This window comes from Tetrao urogallus (genome assembly GCF_951394365.1).
Source record: "Tetrao urogallus genome assembly, chromosome: 14".
Classification (NCBI taxonomy): Eukaryota; Metazoa; Chordata; class Aves; order Galliformes; family Phasianidae; genus Tetrao; species Tetrao urogallus.
Genome location: NC_136827.1, coordinates 12,737,115 through 12,753,252, shown reverse-complemented (window position 1 = coordinate 12,753,252; position 16,138 = coordinate 12,737,115). Strand labels below are relative to the sequence as shown.

General features: G+C 52.1%; 1 protein-coding gene across 1 annotated transcript; it reads right to left on the bottom strand.

The window, feature by feature from the left end:
- Positions 1-1,114: 1,114 nt before the first annotated feature.
- PDGFRB (platelet derived growth factor receptor beta) lies at positions 1,115-13,828 on the bottom strand (the record flags this gene model as incomplete). Its single annotated transcript, XM_079542564.1, has 22 exons — positions 1,115-1,265; positions 1,636-1,865; positions 2,352-2,457; positions 2,602-2,701; positions 3,008-3,119; positions 4,537-4,659; positions 5,569-5,687; positions 5,936-6,102; positions 6,931-7,084; positions 7,450-7,560; positions 7,667-7,771; positions 8,175-8,307; positions 8,566-8,660; positions 9,290-9,501; positions 9,665-9,791; positions 10,300-10,415; positions 10,638-10,830; positions 11,368-11,542; positions 11,852-11,979; positions 12,264-12,533; positions 12,643-12,939; positions 13,780-13,828. The coding sequence occupies 22 exons, from the start codon at positions 13,826-13,828 to the stop codon at positions 1,115-1,117; spliced, it is 3,273 nt and encodes a 1,090-aa protein (XP_079398690.1).
- Positions 13,829-16,138: the final 2,310 nt, after the last annotated feature.

Sequence of the window (16,138 nt, the reverse complement as noted above, 5' to 3'; positions counted from 1 at the left end):
GGCTGGTGTTCTGGCATCCTTACTGCTCCCCATAGTCTTGCTATGACTCAGGAAGGACCCACCATCCTGAGAAAGAGGGTGTTCGGGTGAACAGTCTTTCACAAGGGAGCCCTTATTTCCCAAATATAAGACATAAAAGTTTTGCAGCCATAGGGGTTATATGATTCCCCAGCAAATGATCTGGGCTTAGTGGCAGTAGAAGATTAATGAGTAGCTATATTGCTTCCTTATACTGGCCCTGGCTAGTGGATTAATATATTTGTTCCCTTTAAATCATCACTGGAGAATAATTAGCTTAGTGCCCACACAGACAACAACAACACTGAACTGCCCCCTCTTTGCTACTACAGCAGAGTCACTGTGAGAGCATTTTGTGTTCCTGGCCCTTGGGACTCCTGGCTGGGCACAGGATGGCTCTGGGTGGGAGGGCAGAGCTGTGCCCCAGAGCCACGGGTACCTGTAGAGCTTGTGATGCTCTGTCCTCTGGAGAGTCAGGATAGGAAAATGGTGATTCAGTATCTGTGAGACACTGGCTGGACTTTCCAGGCCTTGGCTGTGCTTGGAGGAGAATCCACCCAACAGCTGGAGTTGGGTATCGCAGCTTCTCTACCCCCCAGCAATGGATTCCAAGGAAACTGTCTGTCCTGGTGGCATTTCGCAGAACCACAGTGTGGTTGGTGCTGAGACCATCAGGGAAGTGCTGGTGCGGAGGAGCTGGAACTCTTTGCCATCTAAAGTCTGGAAGGGGAAGAGGCTGGAGCATCTTAGCACATGAAAAGTGGTGCCTCTTGTAGAGATTTAACCCACACCTTCCACTTCAGAAGAAGATGCTGGTCCGTGAGATGTCTCCTTCCCACAGCGGTTTGATCGCTGAAGAGGATGTGGCAGTGATCTGGAAGATGCTGGGCACTGAGCCACCTCTTTGTGAGGAGGGAAGGGGATGGCAATGGGGGAAATGTCTCTGATTCCCCACCTGACAGATGGGAGAGAGAGAAGAGTACCGGGACAAGCATGGATGTCCCAATGAACAAGCACAAGGCGTGGTTCTCTGCCATGCCCGGCTCAGCCCCACACCTGGCCTCGCCGTGGGGAGATGCCATCAGCCCAGCTCTGCCTACAGGAAGCTCTCCTCCACCTCCTGGTGCCCCGGGGCCAGCTCCTGGCAGCCCAGCTGCAGGTCACATTCCGGCTGCTCGTCCTGCTGGGGGCCCAGGGGGCTGTCACAGGATATTGTAGATGATGTGTTGGCTTCATTCAGAATAGAGCTGAAGGGAGACAAAGGGAAAAGATATGAGTGCCTATCCTGAGTTTCCTGATGAGATAGGATTCCCAGTGAATGAGAAGCACATTGAGCTCCTTGTCAATCTTAGCAGCTTTCAGGAGCTCTGTACCCCAGGTTGTGCCCTCTCTTGTCCCCAGCTGTGCTGGCTGACACATGGTGATGAGACAAGACACCATTGAGCTCACAGCCCTTTGGTTCACTTCCATCCCCGGGTGCTCATGGAGGTGACACTACCCTCCTTCTCACCTAGTAAACCCATCCCTGAGCAGAGCATCCCTATTTGCAGTTGAAGCCCCCTTCTTCAGTTTTGGGCAATCCTGGGAAGAGACAGCATTTAGAAATGACTTTTCTACCTGGCCCGGCTGATGGAGGCCTCCTGAGGGAGGTCACAGATTGCCTCAGGCTTGGGGTCAGGAAGAGGGATGATGTAGTCGTTCTCTCCCCCGTTCTGGTGCACAGCCGTGTAGAGGGTTGGGGAGCTGGGAGGGAGCCTGGCGTTGTTCAGCCCAGGGATGGTGGGTCTTGTGCGAACAACAGCGGGGTGGTCGCTCTTCATGAACTCTTCATCCACCTGCTGGTACCTCTGCTCTCACAGGTTACCAGAGAAACAGGAAGGTCTTGTGAGCACAGAAAACACACAGATGTGTTTGCTTTCCCTGACTGCCAGGCTTCTTTCCCCAGGGCTGACATCTAGCTGCATTCAGCTACCCTGACTCCACCACAGACACATCGTGAATGTTTTCTATGTGAGATCAGCAGCACAATTCCACGGTTCCAACATATCAGTCAGCAGCAGGCTTCTGATCTTCAGCCAGTTCTGATTGCTGCCACTGCTGAGAAACCAGCTGCCTGGTGATGACAGCTGTCTCGCAACGTCCCCAGGATTCCCAAATCACCTCCTCTGGATGTTCAAATTAATGTAGCCCAAATCACAGCAAAATCCTCCAGCAGCTAATAATTATTAATTAGGGTCTCCAAACCTTCATCAAATGCTGTGAAACCAAGGTGGCATCCCTTCAAAGAGCACTGACATCTCCCTGGCCCTCACCACACGTTCCTTTGCACATACCTTTCTGTAGCAATCCACCAAGAGGTTTCCCATAAGCACCACCAGCTGTGAGAAGGACGGTCTGATCTCAAACTTCTCCTCCCAGCACTTCTGCATAATATCGTAGCTAACAAAATGGAAGGAAGGGCATGTTGGTGACTTAGCAGGAAAACAGAGGAAGAACTGCTCCTGTCAGTTCTGCAGGAGTTAACATGTGCAGGGTTATGACAACACGTGGAGGCCCAGGGTAACATGTGCAGGCAGCACTTACATTTCATCAGAAGCATGGGTGGGCTTGGACATCCGATAGCCACGTTTGATGGCATTGTAGAACTGTTCGTTCATAGGCAGTTCAGGGTAGGGAGTCCCTCCTGGTGTAAAGGGAGAGCAGGGAATCAGGTTGGTGCAGAGCCTGCCATCCCCGTGCCATCATGCTTTTCACACCAAGGTTTCCTGTTTGCTTTTCGTTTTTTTAATTTACCTGTTCTCTTTCATTTTGCTTCCAAATGCCCACGTCAGCATGGAAAAGAAGGAGACACTGAGTGAAGTGCTACTCTGACGCTGGTAGAGTTGGGACTTGGGGATTAGGATGGATTTCTACCTTCTGGGATTGGGAAGGGATCTTGCTAAAGTGCTACCATGTCTGTGGACACAACCATAATCTCAGGGACACTTACCTAGAGTGAATATCTCCCAGAGAAGAATCCCAAAGGACCACACATCACTTAGGGTGGTGTAGAGGTTGTTGAAGATGCTCTCAGGAGCCATCCACTTAAGGGGCAAGAAGGTCTATGAGGAAAAATTAGAATAAGAAGATAGTCAGCTGCATCGACAGCATTTGTTTCAACAAGAAAGACTCTGACACAGTTTACAAGCAGATAGAACTTGGAGCTGCCTGACAGCCCCAAATATCTGGTGATCAGCATTTCTTGGAGGGATCAGTTTTCTCTTTTGTAGTGCAGGATGAACCCAGCAAGTAGGAGGGAAGAACAGGTGTGCTACATCCACTTCCATCATGGACAACAGCCTGTCTGTCATAATGAGCTGTCACCGTGTGCATCTCTGTTCCCTGCGCCTTGGGACGAGTTCACTGATTGCACAGCGTGATCACAGAACTCCCAGAGGGAGCCCAGAACTATTTGTGCTTTGGAATCTTAAGGCTAAGCTGGAGAGGGCTACAGGATGACAGGAAAGAGCTGAAGCTCCTGCTTTTCCTGTTCCTACACACATGGTGATACAATAAAAGCAGCCTCACTCAATCAGTGTGTGCAGCACTGGCTGTGCTGTTCTGGAGATTCGCTTGCACAACAAATACCAAAATAATCTCCAGGAAGAACTGCAAAGAGGCCCAGTTTCATTTCTTGTTTCATAAGGAAAAGCAGCTATATCAAGGCTGGACAGGAAAATCACAGTCTCTCTGCAGAGGGATCTCCTGGCCAATATGCTCAACACCTGGCTGCCGTGCCATGCAAATGGGACAAAGCAGGAGGGAAGCTGAGTAGTTCATGGAGTAGATAACGACTGGGGTCTGAGGGGCCTGGCACCGCTCTCAGCTCCCTCAGACTCAGTTTCCCTGTCTGCCAAACAGAGCCAGTTACGTGTCCTGCTTTGCTTAGGGTTGCACATTCCCAGAAGCTCAGTGCTGGAGCAGACACACTTGTTGAAAGCACAGGGAAGATTTCAAAGAAACTCAGTAACAGCCCCATCCTCTCTTGCCTCGAAAGACTGGAGATGTCTTTGTGGAAAGTAGCTGCTTGCAGGAAAGCACTTCCTCTTACCCTGTGGTCTGGTGGTTAGAGCAAAAGACTGTGGACCTCTTCCCAGAGTGGCCAGTGACTCACTGCACCACTGTCAAGCTGCCTAACTTTGCTCCTGCCTGCAGCTGAGAACCAGGCTCAGCACCACGCAGAGAGGGGACACAGCACTGCTGCCACTAAAGGGCTGTGCTGTGCAGGGCACAGTCCAACAGTTTTGCTGTTGCAGCCTGGGTTCTTTTACAAGAGCTTGGAGATACAGCCATACAATTCTGCTACTCCACAGTGTGCAGAACACATCAGGTGCACGACGGTTGGCTGGTGATGGTTGACACCATCAGTTGGGACAGCTGCCATGTCACCACCCCTGGGCACAGCAACAAGCAGGGGATATTCTGGTGCCAGGCCCAGAGCCCTACAAAGAAGGGGATGGCATGGCTCCTGGTACTCACACTTCCTTTGGAGATGTAGTTGGAATCCCTCATGATGTCTCTTGCCAGACCAAAGTCACAGATCTTCACCAGCTTTCCCTCGCAGATGAGGACGTTCCTGGCAGCCAGGTCACGATGCACACACTGCAGGGAGGCAGGGCACTGTCACTGGGAGCAACCTCAAATGGCACAGAGAAGAAGCCCAGCTCCAGCACTAGTCCATTTCTTTTGCTGCAGGGACAGGAGTCATCTCCTTCACCTTTATGGACCTATGTAGCTCAAAGCCACTGAAGGGCTACCTTATTTTTGCTGCTTACTGGAACAGACACACTGGCAAGGGCCCTATGTTTGCCAGACACTACCAGTTAGAACAGTAATATTACATCACTGCAAAGTAAGACTGTGGGAATTTAGAGCTCCTCTTCCATGCTTCATAGGATAGCACGGACTATACGCTTGTGGAGATCACACTGTCTAGCTGGAGGCAAAGAGACAAATTTCTTTCTGCATGTCATTCATACCACCCCACCCTGTCTCTTACCCTTGCCCTGCATGATGTTTCACAGAGAGTATGTTACTGCCTGTCCTAGGCCAAAGCCAGATCTTAGGAAGCCCCCATAATCTGATCCACTCCGTTGCCTCTTATTTCTTAAGAGGCTTGGGAAGCTTATAGCATGTGGGGCAGTGTGCATATCCATGGAGAGTTGCAACTTTGCTCTGGAACGCCCTGTGTTTAACACAGCAAGGCTATCTGTTTGCAGCTGGTCACCCCAGTAAAGGAGGATTATGTAACATCACAGCTGTGCTGCACAGGGCTCAGAGTCATGGAATTTGAGGTGTGAAACTTGGTCTGCATCAGGGGTAGCTGGCGTGCAAATACAATCACACAGATCTTCAGGGATATATTTCCAAAGGAAAGTGGTTGGCAGCCCTTCCATTGCACGGCCACTTGTCTCTCAAGGAGGTCAGCATGGGCAGAGGGACAGCGAGATGAAGGTGACCACAGGCACAGCACAGCATTCTTTGTCTCCACAGGCCAGCCTGCATACATACATTTTTGGAAGCCAGGAACTCCATCCCATTGGCCACTTGGAAGCTGAAGCCCACCAAGTCCATGTAGCTGAGAAGTGGAGATTCATTTATCAGTGTCACCCGGTCTGTTCTTTCAGGAGCTGCAAGACAGGCAAACACAGAGATTGGTGTGACTGGCAGACTCACAGACTGCAGCTGGCAGAAGGAACCAGCTCAGTGGGGATGGCTCTGCCCCCATCAACACCAGGACAGAGTATGGGGCTCCCAGCATGAAGCTGTATTAGTCTCAAAGGTGACCTTTGCAATATGACCCATCCAGTTCTGCAAGCAAAGGCATCCTGCAACCCAAATGCAAGTTCTTTCCCTTCCACTACAGCTGAGCTGTTACCTGATGGGGAATAGCTGTCCAGCTCGTATGGGGTGCCGTAGTTAGAAGACTCGATGTCAGCGTACTTGATTTCACCCTTCATGTCAGACATGGGCACATAATCCAGAGACTCATCCTTGCTCATGTCCATGTAGCCCCCATCGCTCTCAACAGACAAGGAAAGGTGACTGGAGGATAAAAAAAGAGAGTATTCAGAGTGGAGGACAGTGAGATGCAGGGTACAGGGGAAATTATCTGAAGAACTGCAGCTCCTGAACCCTCAGCCCCAGCACTGAAATGTCTCATAGCAGGGAAAGAAGCTCTGTGGCATACAAGTGGCACTGGGGATCTCCTTCCAGAAAGAATACTATGGGGCTTGTGAAGCTGTGCTTTGTGCTTAGGAGGATCTCAGCTGCCTTCAAGCACAGGGGGCAGCTGTGATAATGTCCTAATGCTGCTCTATTTTACTGTTGCTTTTGTGTGCTGGAAGTAAGTGCTGCTTTCTAGTTTCCCATGGGAGTGTTTCTCTGCACTGATGTGTCTGCACCTCTTACAGCTGGCAGCTGGATGAAGGATTGTTTCCCTTTCCTCTTAGCACCTCTTGTGCAATTGCACTCCTTCTAGCACTTCTCCCTTAGGCACAGTAGCAACACAAACTGCACTGAAAATGCACAGCTGAGGTCCCCGAAGGCTAAGAAACTCCTCTCTATACTCAGTGAAGGGCTACTGTTATGCTAGCCAAGTTAATGCTGCCAGGGAATATTCCCAGTTGGCACGGAGCAGCCAGGGTATGTGTTAGCATCAGCCTCCAGGACACACAAATTGCCTCTGCTAAATCCCTGCCTGTCAGGAGCTAAAGGTAACACTGGGCAACCATGCTCCCTTGCTAGGCCAGCGTTTATTTTACCGGCCTAGAGGACATGAAAGTATCCTCCTGACACTACCAGCTTCCCTCAGTGGTGTGGGCTAAGATGGTGCAGGCAGCAGGGAGGAGGAGAAGGCTGCTTTCCAGGCACCTCTGCACATGGTCCTCCTTGATGGTGTTCCCATACAGCTCTGCCTCCCGGCGGGCCTTCTCGCCATAGGACTGCAGGAAGGTGTGCTTGTTGCGGTGCAGGTAGTCCACCAGGTCCCCGTAACGGCAGTACTCGGTGATGATATAGATGGGCCCTGGGGGAAAAGAACACTTGTGTCATCTTTACTTGGCCCTGTCTGCTCCCCAGGGCAGAGATTTTTGTCCTTTGGGGACATTACCGGATTGCAAGACCGTGGGGAAAGCTGTCTTTCTGGGACTGAGCATTTTCAGAACTTGAAATTTATGTTTGGGAAGGCAGGTGGGGCTTAACAGAAACATGCCCTCTCAGTTTCAAGTGGGTTGGAAAGAGAGGCTTTCAGAGCCCCCCTGAGGCTTTCCCAGGGGAAGGGTGAGTCGTTCTGAACTAGAGAACAGCAATTATTCTCTCTGAGGACAATTCTCACTCTGCAGCACAATGCAAGGTAGCAGGGAGAAGACAGGGCACCTGGCATTCAGTTACCTCCTTTGGTGCAGGCCCCCAGCAAGTTGACAATGTTGAGGTGAGGTCCCAGGTGGCTCATGATCTTCAGCTCAGACATGAGGGCTTGCTTCTCACTGCTCCGGGCAGTGGCTGTTGGGAACAGTTGATATGAGTGGCAAAGTGAGGAGCGAGCACCTGGGCATCATCCAGCCTTGTGGTGTTGGGGTGAGAGAAAGGGACAGTGCGAGGAACTTACACTTGAGCATCTTGACTGCAACTTTCATGGTGGACTGTGAATGGCTCAGGCCATGTGCCGTTGCCTCCACCACACGTCCAAAGGCACCGGAGCCGAGAGTGCGTCCTGCAGAGAAAGGTGAGGTTGGTATGATCACTGAGGATAGGCAAGAACAGGAGAGGACCTTGGAAAAGGCATGTCTCTTGTCTGAAATGGCACCAGCCATCCTGACAGGAATGGCAGTAGTGGAGAGTGAATGTGTTTGGTATTGAAACTGGTTTGTGGCAAGTTGAGAAGGGAAAGAGCTGCCAGGCACAGAGAAGGAGAATCAGAAATAACCACGTGCCTCATGCCACAGGGAGCAGATAGCTTCCCACAGTGGCCCCAGATGGTCCCTCTGCTGCAGGATCACGTCATATCCCAGGGATCTCTGTGCTCTGCCCGGGTTGCTCTCTTTTTGAGATCCCAAACCGAAAACCATCTCCCCCAGACAGACAGGGTTCATCAGAGGGACCTGCAGAGCCTTTACCTAACACCAGCTTGTCCCTGGGCACCTCCCAGCTGGAGTCATAAGGGAGCTGCATGGGATCCACATAGATGTACTCGTGCCCATCAGAGCTCACTGACTCGATCACCTTCCAGCGGATTTCATAGCGAGGTTTCTGGAGAGGGGAGCAAAGAGACAAGGGAGATCTGAGAAGCTGAGGGTCAGGGAGGGCATGGGGACTGTGAATGGGTTTTGTTAGGGAGTCTTTGGCCTCTGCAGTCATTGCCACCTTCCATGTCTTACAGATGGCAGGAGGCCAACAGAGGCCAATGATCTCCGACATGGATAGAACATCATCATGCAGAAGCTTGCAACTTTGCTCTCCCATCCACCCTGACACATGCAGCAGCCTGCAAATGCAGTTCTTTTTTACCTTCTGCCACAGGACGATCAGGATGATCAGGGAGATGACAGTGAGGACCAGCAGAGCCAGGATGACGGAGATGATGACCACTTTGAACGGCAAGGCTACAACAGTAAGTACAGGGTCAGCAGTCAGACTCCCACCCCTGCAAAGTCAGGGCGACCCAGGGAAAGGGGTTATTAGCACAGGGGGCTCCCTCCTCCTCTAGTTACTGTCCCTTCCTGCTACATGCCTCCCCATCAGACATCAGCCCCAGGGGTTGATGATGGACTGACGATCCATCGTGGACCTTAAATCAGATCCACACATCCATCCCAGGCTGTCCTGTGGGCTGGAGTCTGACTGGGGACAGTCCTGTTCTCTCCTCCTGGTTAGACCTTCCCAGCTGAGACTGTCCTTTCTGCTATTTGGGGAGCATGTGGTTGTTTGGGCCTGTGGCACCATCTAGTGACCCTTGGGCTAATAACAAGACACTAGGGACCTGATCTGTTCTTGCCCCTGGAGGGATAACCCTGCTCAGGGGCGGGAGGGCTACAGATTGCCCTCAGAACAGCCTTTCCTGCTCAACTTCATTTTCCTGCAGGCTTCATTTTGGGCAGAAATATCCAGGCTTTCTGCCTGAGGACTGCAGCTATCAGAGGTTGCTGCTGGCTCCCAGCACTTCCAGACTGGAGGCACAGAGAGGAAAGCCCATCTCCCCACCTCCAACATGAACACCTCCCACAGCACTCACCATTTGGGACCAGAGTGATGTCTTGGGAGTTGGAACCCAGGAAGTTTTGCACAGTGCATCTCAGGAGCAGGGGTTCATCCACCCTGTGCAGCTGCAGGGTGCTGTTTACGCGGTACACCTGCAGCTCTGCATGGTACGTGGCGTTGGTGTGCAGGCCAATCTCTGCAGAGTTGTTCCCCAGCAGCTGGGTGGGCTGCCCCTGGTTGCCACACCTGGACCGGAGGAGGATAAAGGCACCTAAGAGGCAGCCAAACCCATGCAACACCATGGGATGTCCAGCTGCGTGGGTCAGCAGAAAGCAGTAAAATAAAGAGTCTATTGTTTCTAAAAATGCATGAGCCCTGTCATTCCCATGGGCTTCATGTCGCTGCTTACCGTTTGATGTTGCTGCAAGTGGACCAACTGATCTCTGGCTGGGGCATCCCTTCAGCAGAGCATGTTACAGTCTGCTCCCCGCTGCTGGCACTGCTGTTTTCCTTGAGATCCACCACTTTGGCTGGCACTGAAACCAAGAGACACTGGTGGGAATTAATCCTCGGCTGTGAATGCAGATGAGGAAGGGAAATAATGGATCCCCTTCGTGGCACAGGGCTGATGTGACAGTCAGGTGAGACTTAGAGCAATTGTGACTTATTTTTGAAACTAAAAGCAAAACCAGAAAGGTTTGAGGTGGTCATGGAAGAAACCTGCCCCTATCCATTCTGCTTGTATAGCAGAGGAACTACAGAAGGACACCTCTGCATCTGTAGATGCACCTGCATCTGCATCCTTTGGACAACATTCAAGGCCATGCTGCTGGTGTCTGCACTGCCTCCTTGTCCCTCTTGCTATAAGACCAAGTGTGAGATATTTCAGGTGATTTTTTCTTCATTTTATTGCTCTTCTTTTGACATGGATCTACAGTCATAGCTGTAAAGGCTTCAGGCTGAGAATCCTGGAGCAAAGGATGGAGCCATCCCCTGGGACTGCCCCTACACTCCTTGGCCCCACGTCCGCTTGCACATCCTCACCATTTATTTGCAGATGGAAGGACAGCTCTTGTGCATCGTCCTCATTGGAAGCTCGGATGGTGTAATATCCTCCTTCCTCCTGCTTCACCCGCACCAGGACCAGAGACGTCTGGTACCTGGAGAAGACACAGCCATGGAGTGCATGCAGGAAGGTACCTGGTGACTGACACTGCTTGGGAGGGATTGACTCCCACCCAACTGGGGAATGCACAAAATTCACTCACAGAAAGGTCAGCATTCAGCCACCATCCCGTGTCCAACCACCGTACCACACACTACCAGTCTGTGTTGTGAATTATCCCCTCCCTGTCCCCTGGTGAGGGGTGATGTGCCCTCACCTGGTTTCTGACAGGTTCCTGTTGGTGATGGTGAACTCGCTGCTGCTCTCCACGGTCAACGTCTTGTTGTTCTTCAGCCACACAATGTTTGGCTGTGGGTAGGCTTCCACATCTACCTGGATGATGTGGCTCTTGTGGACCTCAGCATACACTGTGCTGGCCAGGTGGGTGTGGAAGCGCACAAAGCCACGCTCTGAGGAAAGACAAGAAGGATACATGCTTCAGGGAGAGACACAGTCACCTCCGCATCCCTATGGGCTATCTGGGATAAAACACACTGAAGTGATGGAGCAGCTCCAGGTTTGCCCCTCAAGGTCTCAGGTCTGTGCCCAAGGAGAGCATGGGTGTGAGCTCACAGGACAGGCAACATGCAAGGAAAGGGCTGTCACCTTTCAGAGATGGGCAGCCTCCCTCAAATGACATGAAAGGAGCACAGGTGTCAGTGGGAGATTGACTTAAGAACACATTGGCACTGCACAGTGCAAAAAGAGCTGTCACACAAACCCTCAAATACATTAAAAACTCCCAAAAGTGATGGTGGGGGAGTTTGGATGTGTTGAAGCCAAGAAGTGGGCAGGGTTGCCATGGGGTGAGGGCTGACTTTTTGCCATGGTTAATGAGGGCAGGGGTGAGAAGGGAAGGGAGCTGGAGGCTGTGCAGGGAGAGGAGTTTGCCATTCTGGAGCAACACCCATGTGGGTTGCTGCCTCAGAGCACAGTCAGTGACGCACCAATCACTTGGACCGTGATGTCTTTGCGGTCTGTTTTCTCATGGTAGCCCTCAGAGACATTGCAGACATAGGTCCCACTGTCCTCCAGCTCTGCATTCTGGATGATGAGGATGGAACGGATGTCATGGGTGGATCCAGGCAGGAAGTCGGTCACTGGCTCCACAGCTTTCCCAGCCTGCACAATGAAGACAAGATACTGCGCGTGAAAAACGTTTCATGCCAACGGAGCTACAGAGCCAGGCTCACAGGGAGGGAGGAGAAATGGGCAGAAGACCTTAGTCAGTCTACAATGGAGACAGGGAAAAAGCACCATCAAAAGCCCCTGAGACAGACAGCCTTCATCCAAGGAGCTCCCCATCGAGCCTCCTGGAATGGCAGCAGCATCTTACTCCTGCCATGGCATGAAGCCTCCTGAACGTTTCTATGATACTGATGAGTGATTGCCACGGGACATGTGGGCAAATGCTGGGGTTGGTGCCCTCACCTGCTTGCGTGGATAATCCCAGTTGAAGTTGACCAGCTCATTGCCGCTGACTGTGCACATCAGGGTAACATTTTCCCCCTGACGCACTACAGTCTGCACCGCGCTGATGGAGACGTTCACAGATGAGACTGTGGGAAGTGCCAAAGCAAGGGATGATCAATAAAGGAAGAGATGAGTGCACACCCAGTCCATTTATCTTAGGTGGATTTATTCACTTGAAATCTCTTCTATGAGGTATAGATCTGACACTTTAGCAGAACCTATTATTTAATGGAGACAGGGCTAAATCCAGCCCCTAAATTGATCAGGGATATCACTAAGGAGAGGGGGAAATCTTTTTGGTCCCACTCCTGTTGTTTTGAAGGAACGGCCACAACAGCTACAGAGATATGCCAAGATGAGGGCAGCTCACCCTGGATCCTGTAGACATAGAAGGTGTCTGAATCCACCTCTTGGTCATCCACGATTGCCTGGCAGTAGTAGGTCTTGTCCTCAAAGAAACCTTTGAAGCCCTGCTGTGGGTCATAAGCAGCTGGAATGGGATTCTCCACTTTCTTTTCATAAAGGGTCACCTGCAGCTCTGGGTTGGTCACACGGCATGGGATGATGGCCTCTGTGTAGCCCGTGATGAAGATGAAGAACTCTTCAGAAGTGATTGCAGGGAGAAAAACTAAGGAGGGATCTACAGGAGAGAGAGGCACATTGGTGACACCACGACCTCCCCCACTGCTTGCTCCAGCGTGCCACACGTGGGAGTTCCCATGCAGAGGTAAGGACGCGCTGCCCCTTACCTGGAACATAGATGTAAAGGGCTTTCCTCTCTGCTCGCTCTGAAGCCTGGTCAGGGCTGTAGAAGCATGCATACTCCCCTGTGTGACGGCCTGTCACGTTCTTGAGGGTGAGGTTGCTGACAAAGACCCCATCCCTGTGCTCCAGCAAGGCAGCGAGAGGCTGACCATCCCGCTCCCAGACTAGCGCGCTGTCCCCATAGCACACGAGGGAGAAGGTGCTGTGGAGCCTAAGGACGAGCTCAGCATCTTCAGGTTCGATGTGCAGCCCGCTGCCCCCAGACGTTACCTCCAGCAGACCTGGGACAGGGGAGAGGTGAGACACACTGTACATCTCTGAAATCCAAGGGCCAGTAATGTCCAGTGTCTGCAGGGGATGAGGAGTAGGAGGCTGGTTTGGGAGGGATTCAGGCACCCGCTGAAACAGAGGGTGCAAACAGGGCTGCTGTGATGCTGCTACACCATCCTTGGGGAGGACAGGGCTGGAAGCAGGAGTGACCTAGACATCTCCCAGATGTTTGCTTGTGTGCATCCCATGCACTGGGCCTGAGGAGCTGACAGCATATAGGACTGCTGACCTAAAAATGAGCTGGTCTCATAAAGCAGAGGTAGGTCTCAGCTGCACCATCAAAAGCTCAGAAAGGCCATGCCTTGGTGGGCAGGGGGAGAGGAGGAGATGAAGGAATTAATTCCCTGCTCTGCTGGCTGCCTCTTCACAGAGACAGTGCTAACATGACACAGGCTGGGCTGAAACAATGTCAGTTTAAAAGAAGGTAAAAAAGGAATGAAAGCAAAGCCTTGCAGGAAATCCTATGGAAGCAATAAAGCAAGCAAGGTCTTCCTGAACAGCTTCCATGTCTCCTGGCCTCTATGTTTTATCCAGATGTCCCAGCAGGGCTGGGAAGTACACGTGTTCCCCCATGGTGTCCCTGTGGGTGGGGTTAGGGTTAGAGTAAGGGCTAGAGTTAGGACTGAGTCAGCAGAGCCAGTAGATCCAAGAAAGATGGATGCAAGCAGTGCAGCCCTGTGCCTTCCCATCCCATTACCCATCTCCTCATCACCCTAGTGATGGGAGCATCCCCAGACAGCTTCTTCTTGAGGGGCCCAGTCCTGCTCCCATCTCCCTGGGCCACCACTCACCAGTGAGGATGAGGAGCTGCAGTGATGCCTTCAGAGAGGGACAGAGCATGGTGGGCTCCACGACCCAGTGGCCCAATCCTGTTAGGAACAAAGCAGGATTAATACAGCACTGCTGGGCTGAGGGTCCCCTCTCCACCTCCCCTCTCTCCAGTTTTCAGCCTTTCCCTTCTGCTGCTGACCTGGTTCTCCCTCGTGCTGGATCTGCTGAAGGAGCAGATCTAAGGCATCTCCAGCTGGGAAACAGGGACTGGGCTGGAAGCTCCAGGAGCTGTGTCAGCTCTTGCTCATCCCAGCTCAAAATGCCTCTCCCCAGCAGCAGAGCACTGCCATTCTCCCTCCCCCTGCCTTTTTCCCCTATTAGTTTTCACTTCCCTCAGTCCCAACGAGATAAAACTTGCTAAAAAACAGATAACCCCCCCCGCCCCCCCCTCCAAAGTCCTCCCACATTTTCTGCTTCTTTCAACAAAAGAAAACATGCCCAAAAACATTCCCTCCGAAAAAACAGAGAATTTCATGTATTTCACTTTCAAAAATATGCATCTTCAGGGAATAATTTTGTTTTAAGATCCCTTTTATCAACATTTCTCATGAAGTCCTTTTAACAGAGCATGCCCAGCCCTCCCCAAAGCAAACTGTTGGCCCAAAAGAGACGGGGCCAGAGCTCCCTAAGAGCACTGGAGCCATCCCCTGCACAACATGGTGACAGGCACAGAAAGGGCTGAGATTCGGGAACCCCAGAGCCAAAGCTGAGGTTCAGAGCTCTCACACCTCCATCTTGAAGCTGCTCCCAAGGCAGACCCCGAGGTGAAGCCCCCAGGAGCTCTCCCAAGGGTTCCACCACCACCTGAGGCTGGTGGCAATCTGAGCTTGCTGGCACTGCCTCTTACCGAGTGGGTCTGCTGCCTCTTGGCTCTGAAGCACTGTCTGTCTTTGCTTGATGTTGGGAGGAAATGGTTTTTAAATGACGTGCACTTGTCAGATGTTTTTATTATTCTCTTGCTTTGGCTCCGCAAATAAAAAAAAAATAAAAAAAAGTCTGATCTACCAGCAAAACTCTCCAGGCCTCCAGCTTACTCAGCAGCTTGCCTCTCCTCCTCCATAAAGCCCCTGGGTGACTCCGCTCTTCTGCATTTGCTGGAGAGGAAGAGAGCACTTAAAGGGAAGACCCGAGGGAGGAGGGAATGAAAGGATGGAGGGGAAATTCAGGCTGTAAATGGACACAAGCTGCCTGTCAGAGAGGTCTGGTGTCACCAGCAGCACCCTGGTCTTTCCAGGATCCCTGCCAAGCAAACCAGTGCTCTGCTGGATTCAGGCTGCAGCGAGAACCAAGAACCCTGCAGCCTCCGCCTGCTGCCTCTGGCTGCCTCCCCAGCATTCAAGGCTGGTTTTAATAAAAACGCTGGTTTTGCAGAAAGCCTTTTCTCTTGGAGATGCTTCCTGAGCAGAGTGGGAGGGTAGCAACATCTCGCGAATAGCTGTGACCTCTCCCTTGTTTGTCTGCTCTGGCTGGAGAGAGAGGCATGGTTGGAAATGCCAAGCTTTGCTTGTTCTGCAGAGCTGCAGAGAGCAGACAGACAGACCTTCCTCTCCTTGTCACAGCAATGTGTGCATGCACACGTGCACAAAGAGGCATTTCACAAGGGATGTAAACGCACCCAGATCTCTGCTTTGAGGACACTTTGAGCCTTGAGGACACCTGTTTCAATCCTCAGTCTCCGATTTTGTTCTCAGCAAGAGCACCAAGATGCACCCTCTGAGTGCCAGACAACGACCTGAGGGTGACCCTACCCAGCAGTCCAGAACCCAGCACACAGACGCAATCCCATCCTTGGACCCCACCATTGTCATCTGCACAGTTCTCAAATGCCACGGATTGTCTCCTTCCAGCCACACGGGTGAAAACGGGGTCACAGACCTCTCAGATTCTTACACCCTTCCCACGGTCCAGCAGATGAGCAACCTTAACTATGGGACGTTCCATGGGCAAGGTCCCTGCCCTGCAGCAATGCCACCTCCTCAGCACAGCCCCGGCAGGCACTGGGGTGACATCCCAGCTCCCATCGCTGTGCTGAGACCCTCCACAGCCCCCCCTCCCCACTACAGTCCCAGAGTGCCAGCACAGAACCTCCCTCTGCCCCTCTCTGGTGCTGTGACACGAGGGCAAGCCAGCCATTTTCTCTTGAGCTGTGTTGTTTATTATTCTAAGAGAGGAATTTGGCCGGGAGAGGAGAGGGCGGCCAGCAGGCTGCATTTATAGACCAAGAGGTGCGAGGGGCAGCTGAGAGCCCTCAGCTTGTTTGGCGCAGAGCAGAGGAGGCTGTGGGGAGGCCTTATTGTGGCCCGCAGCTCCTCATGGCAG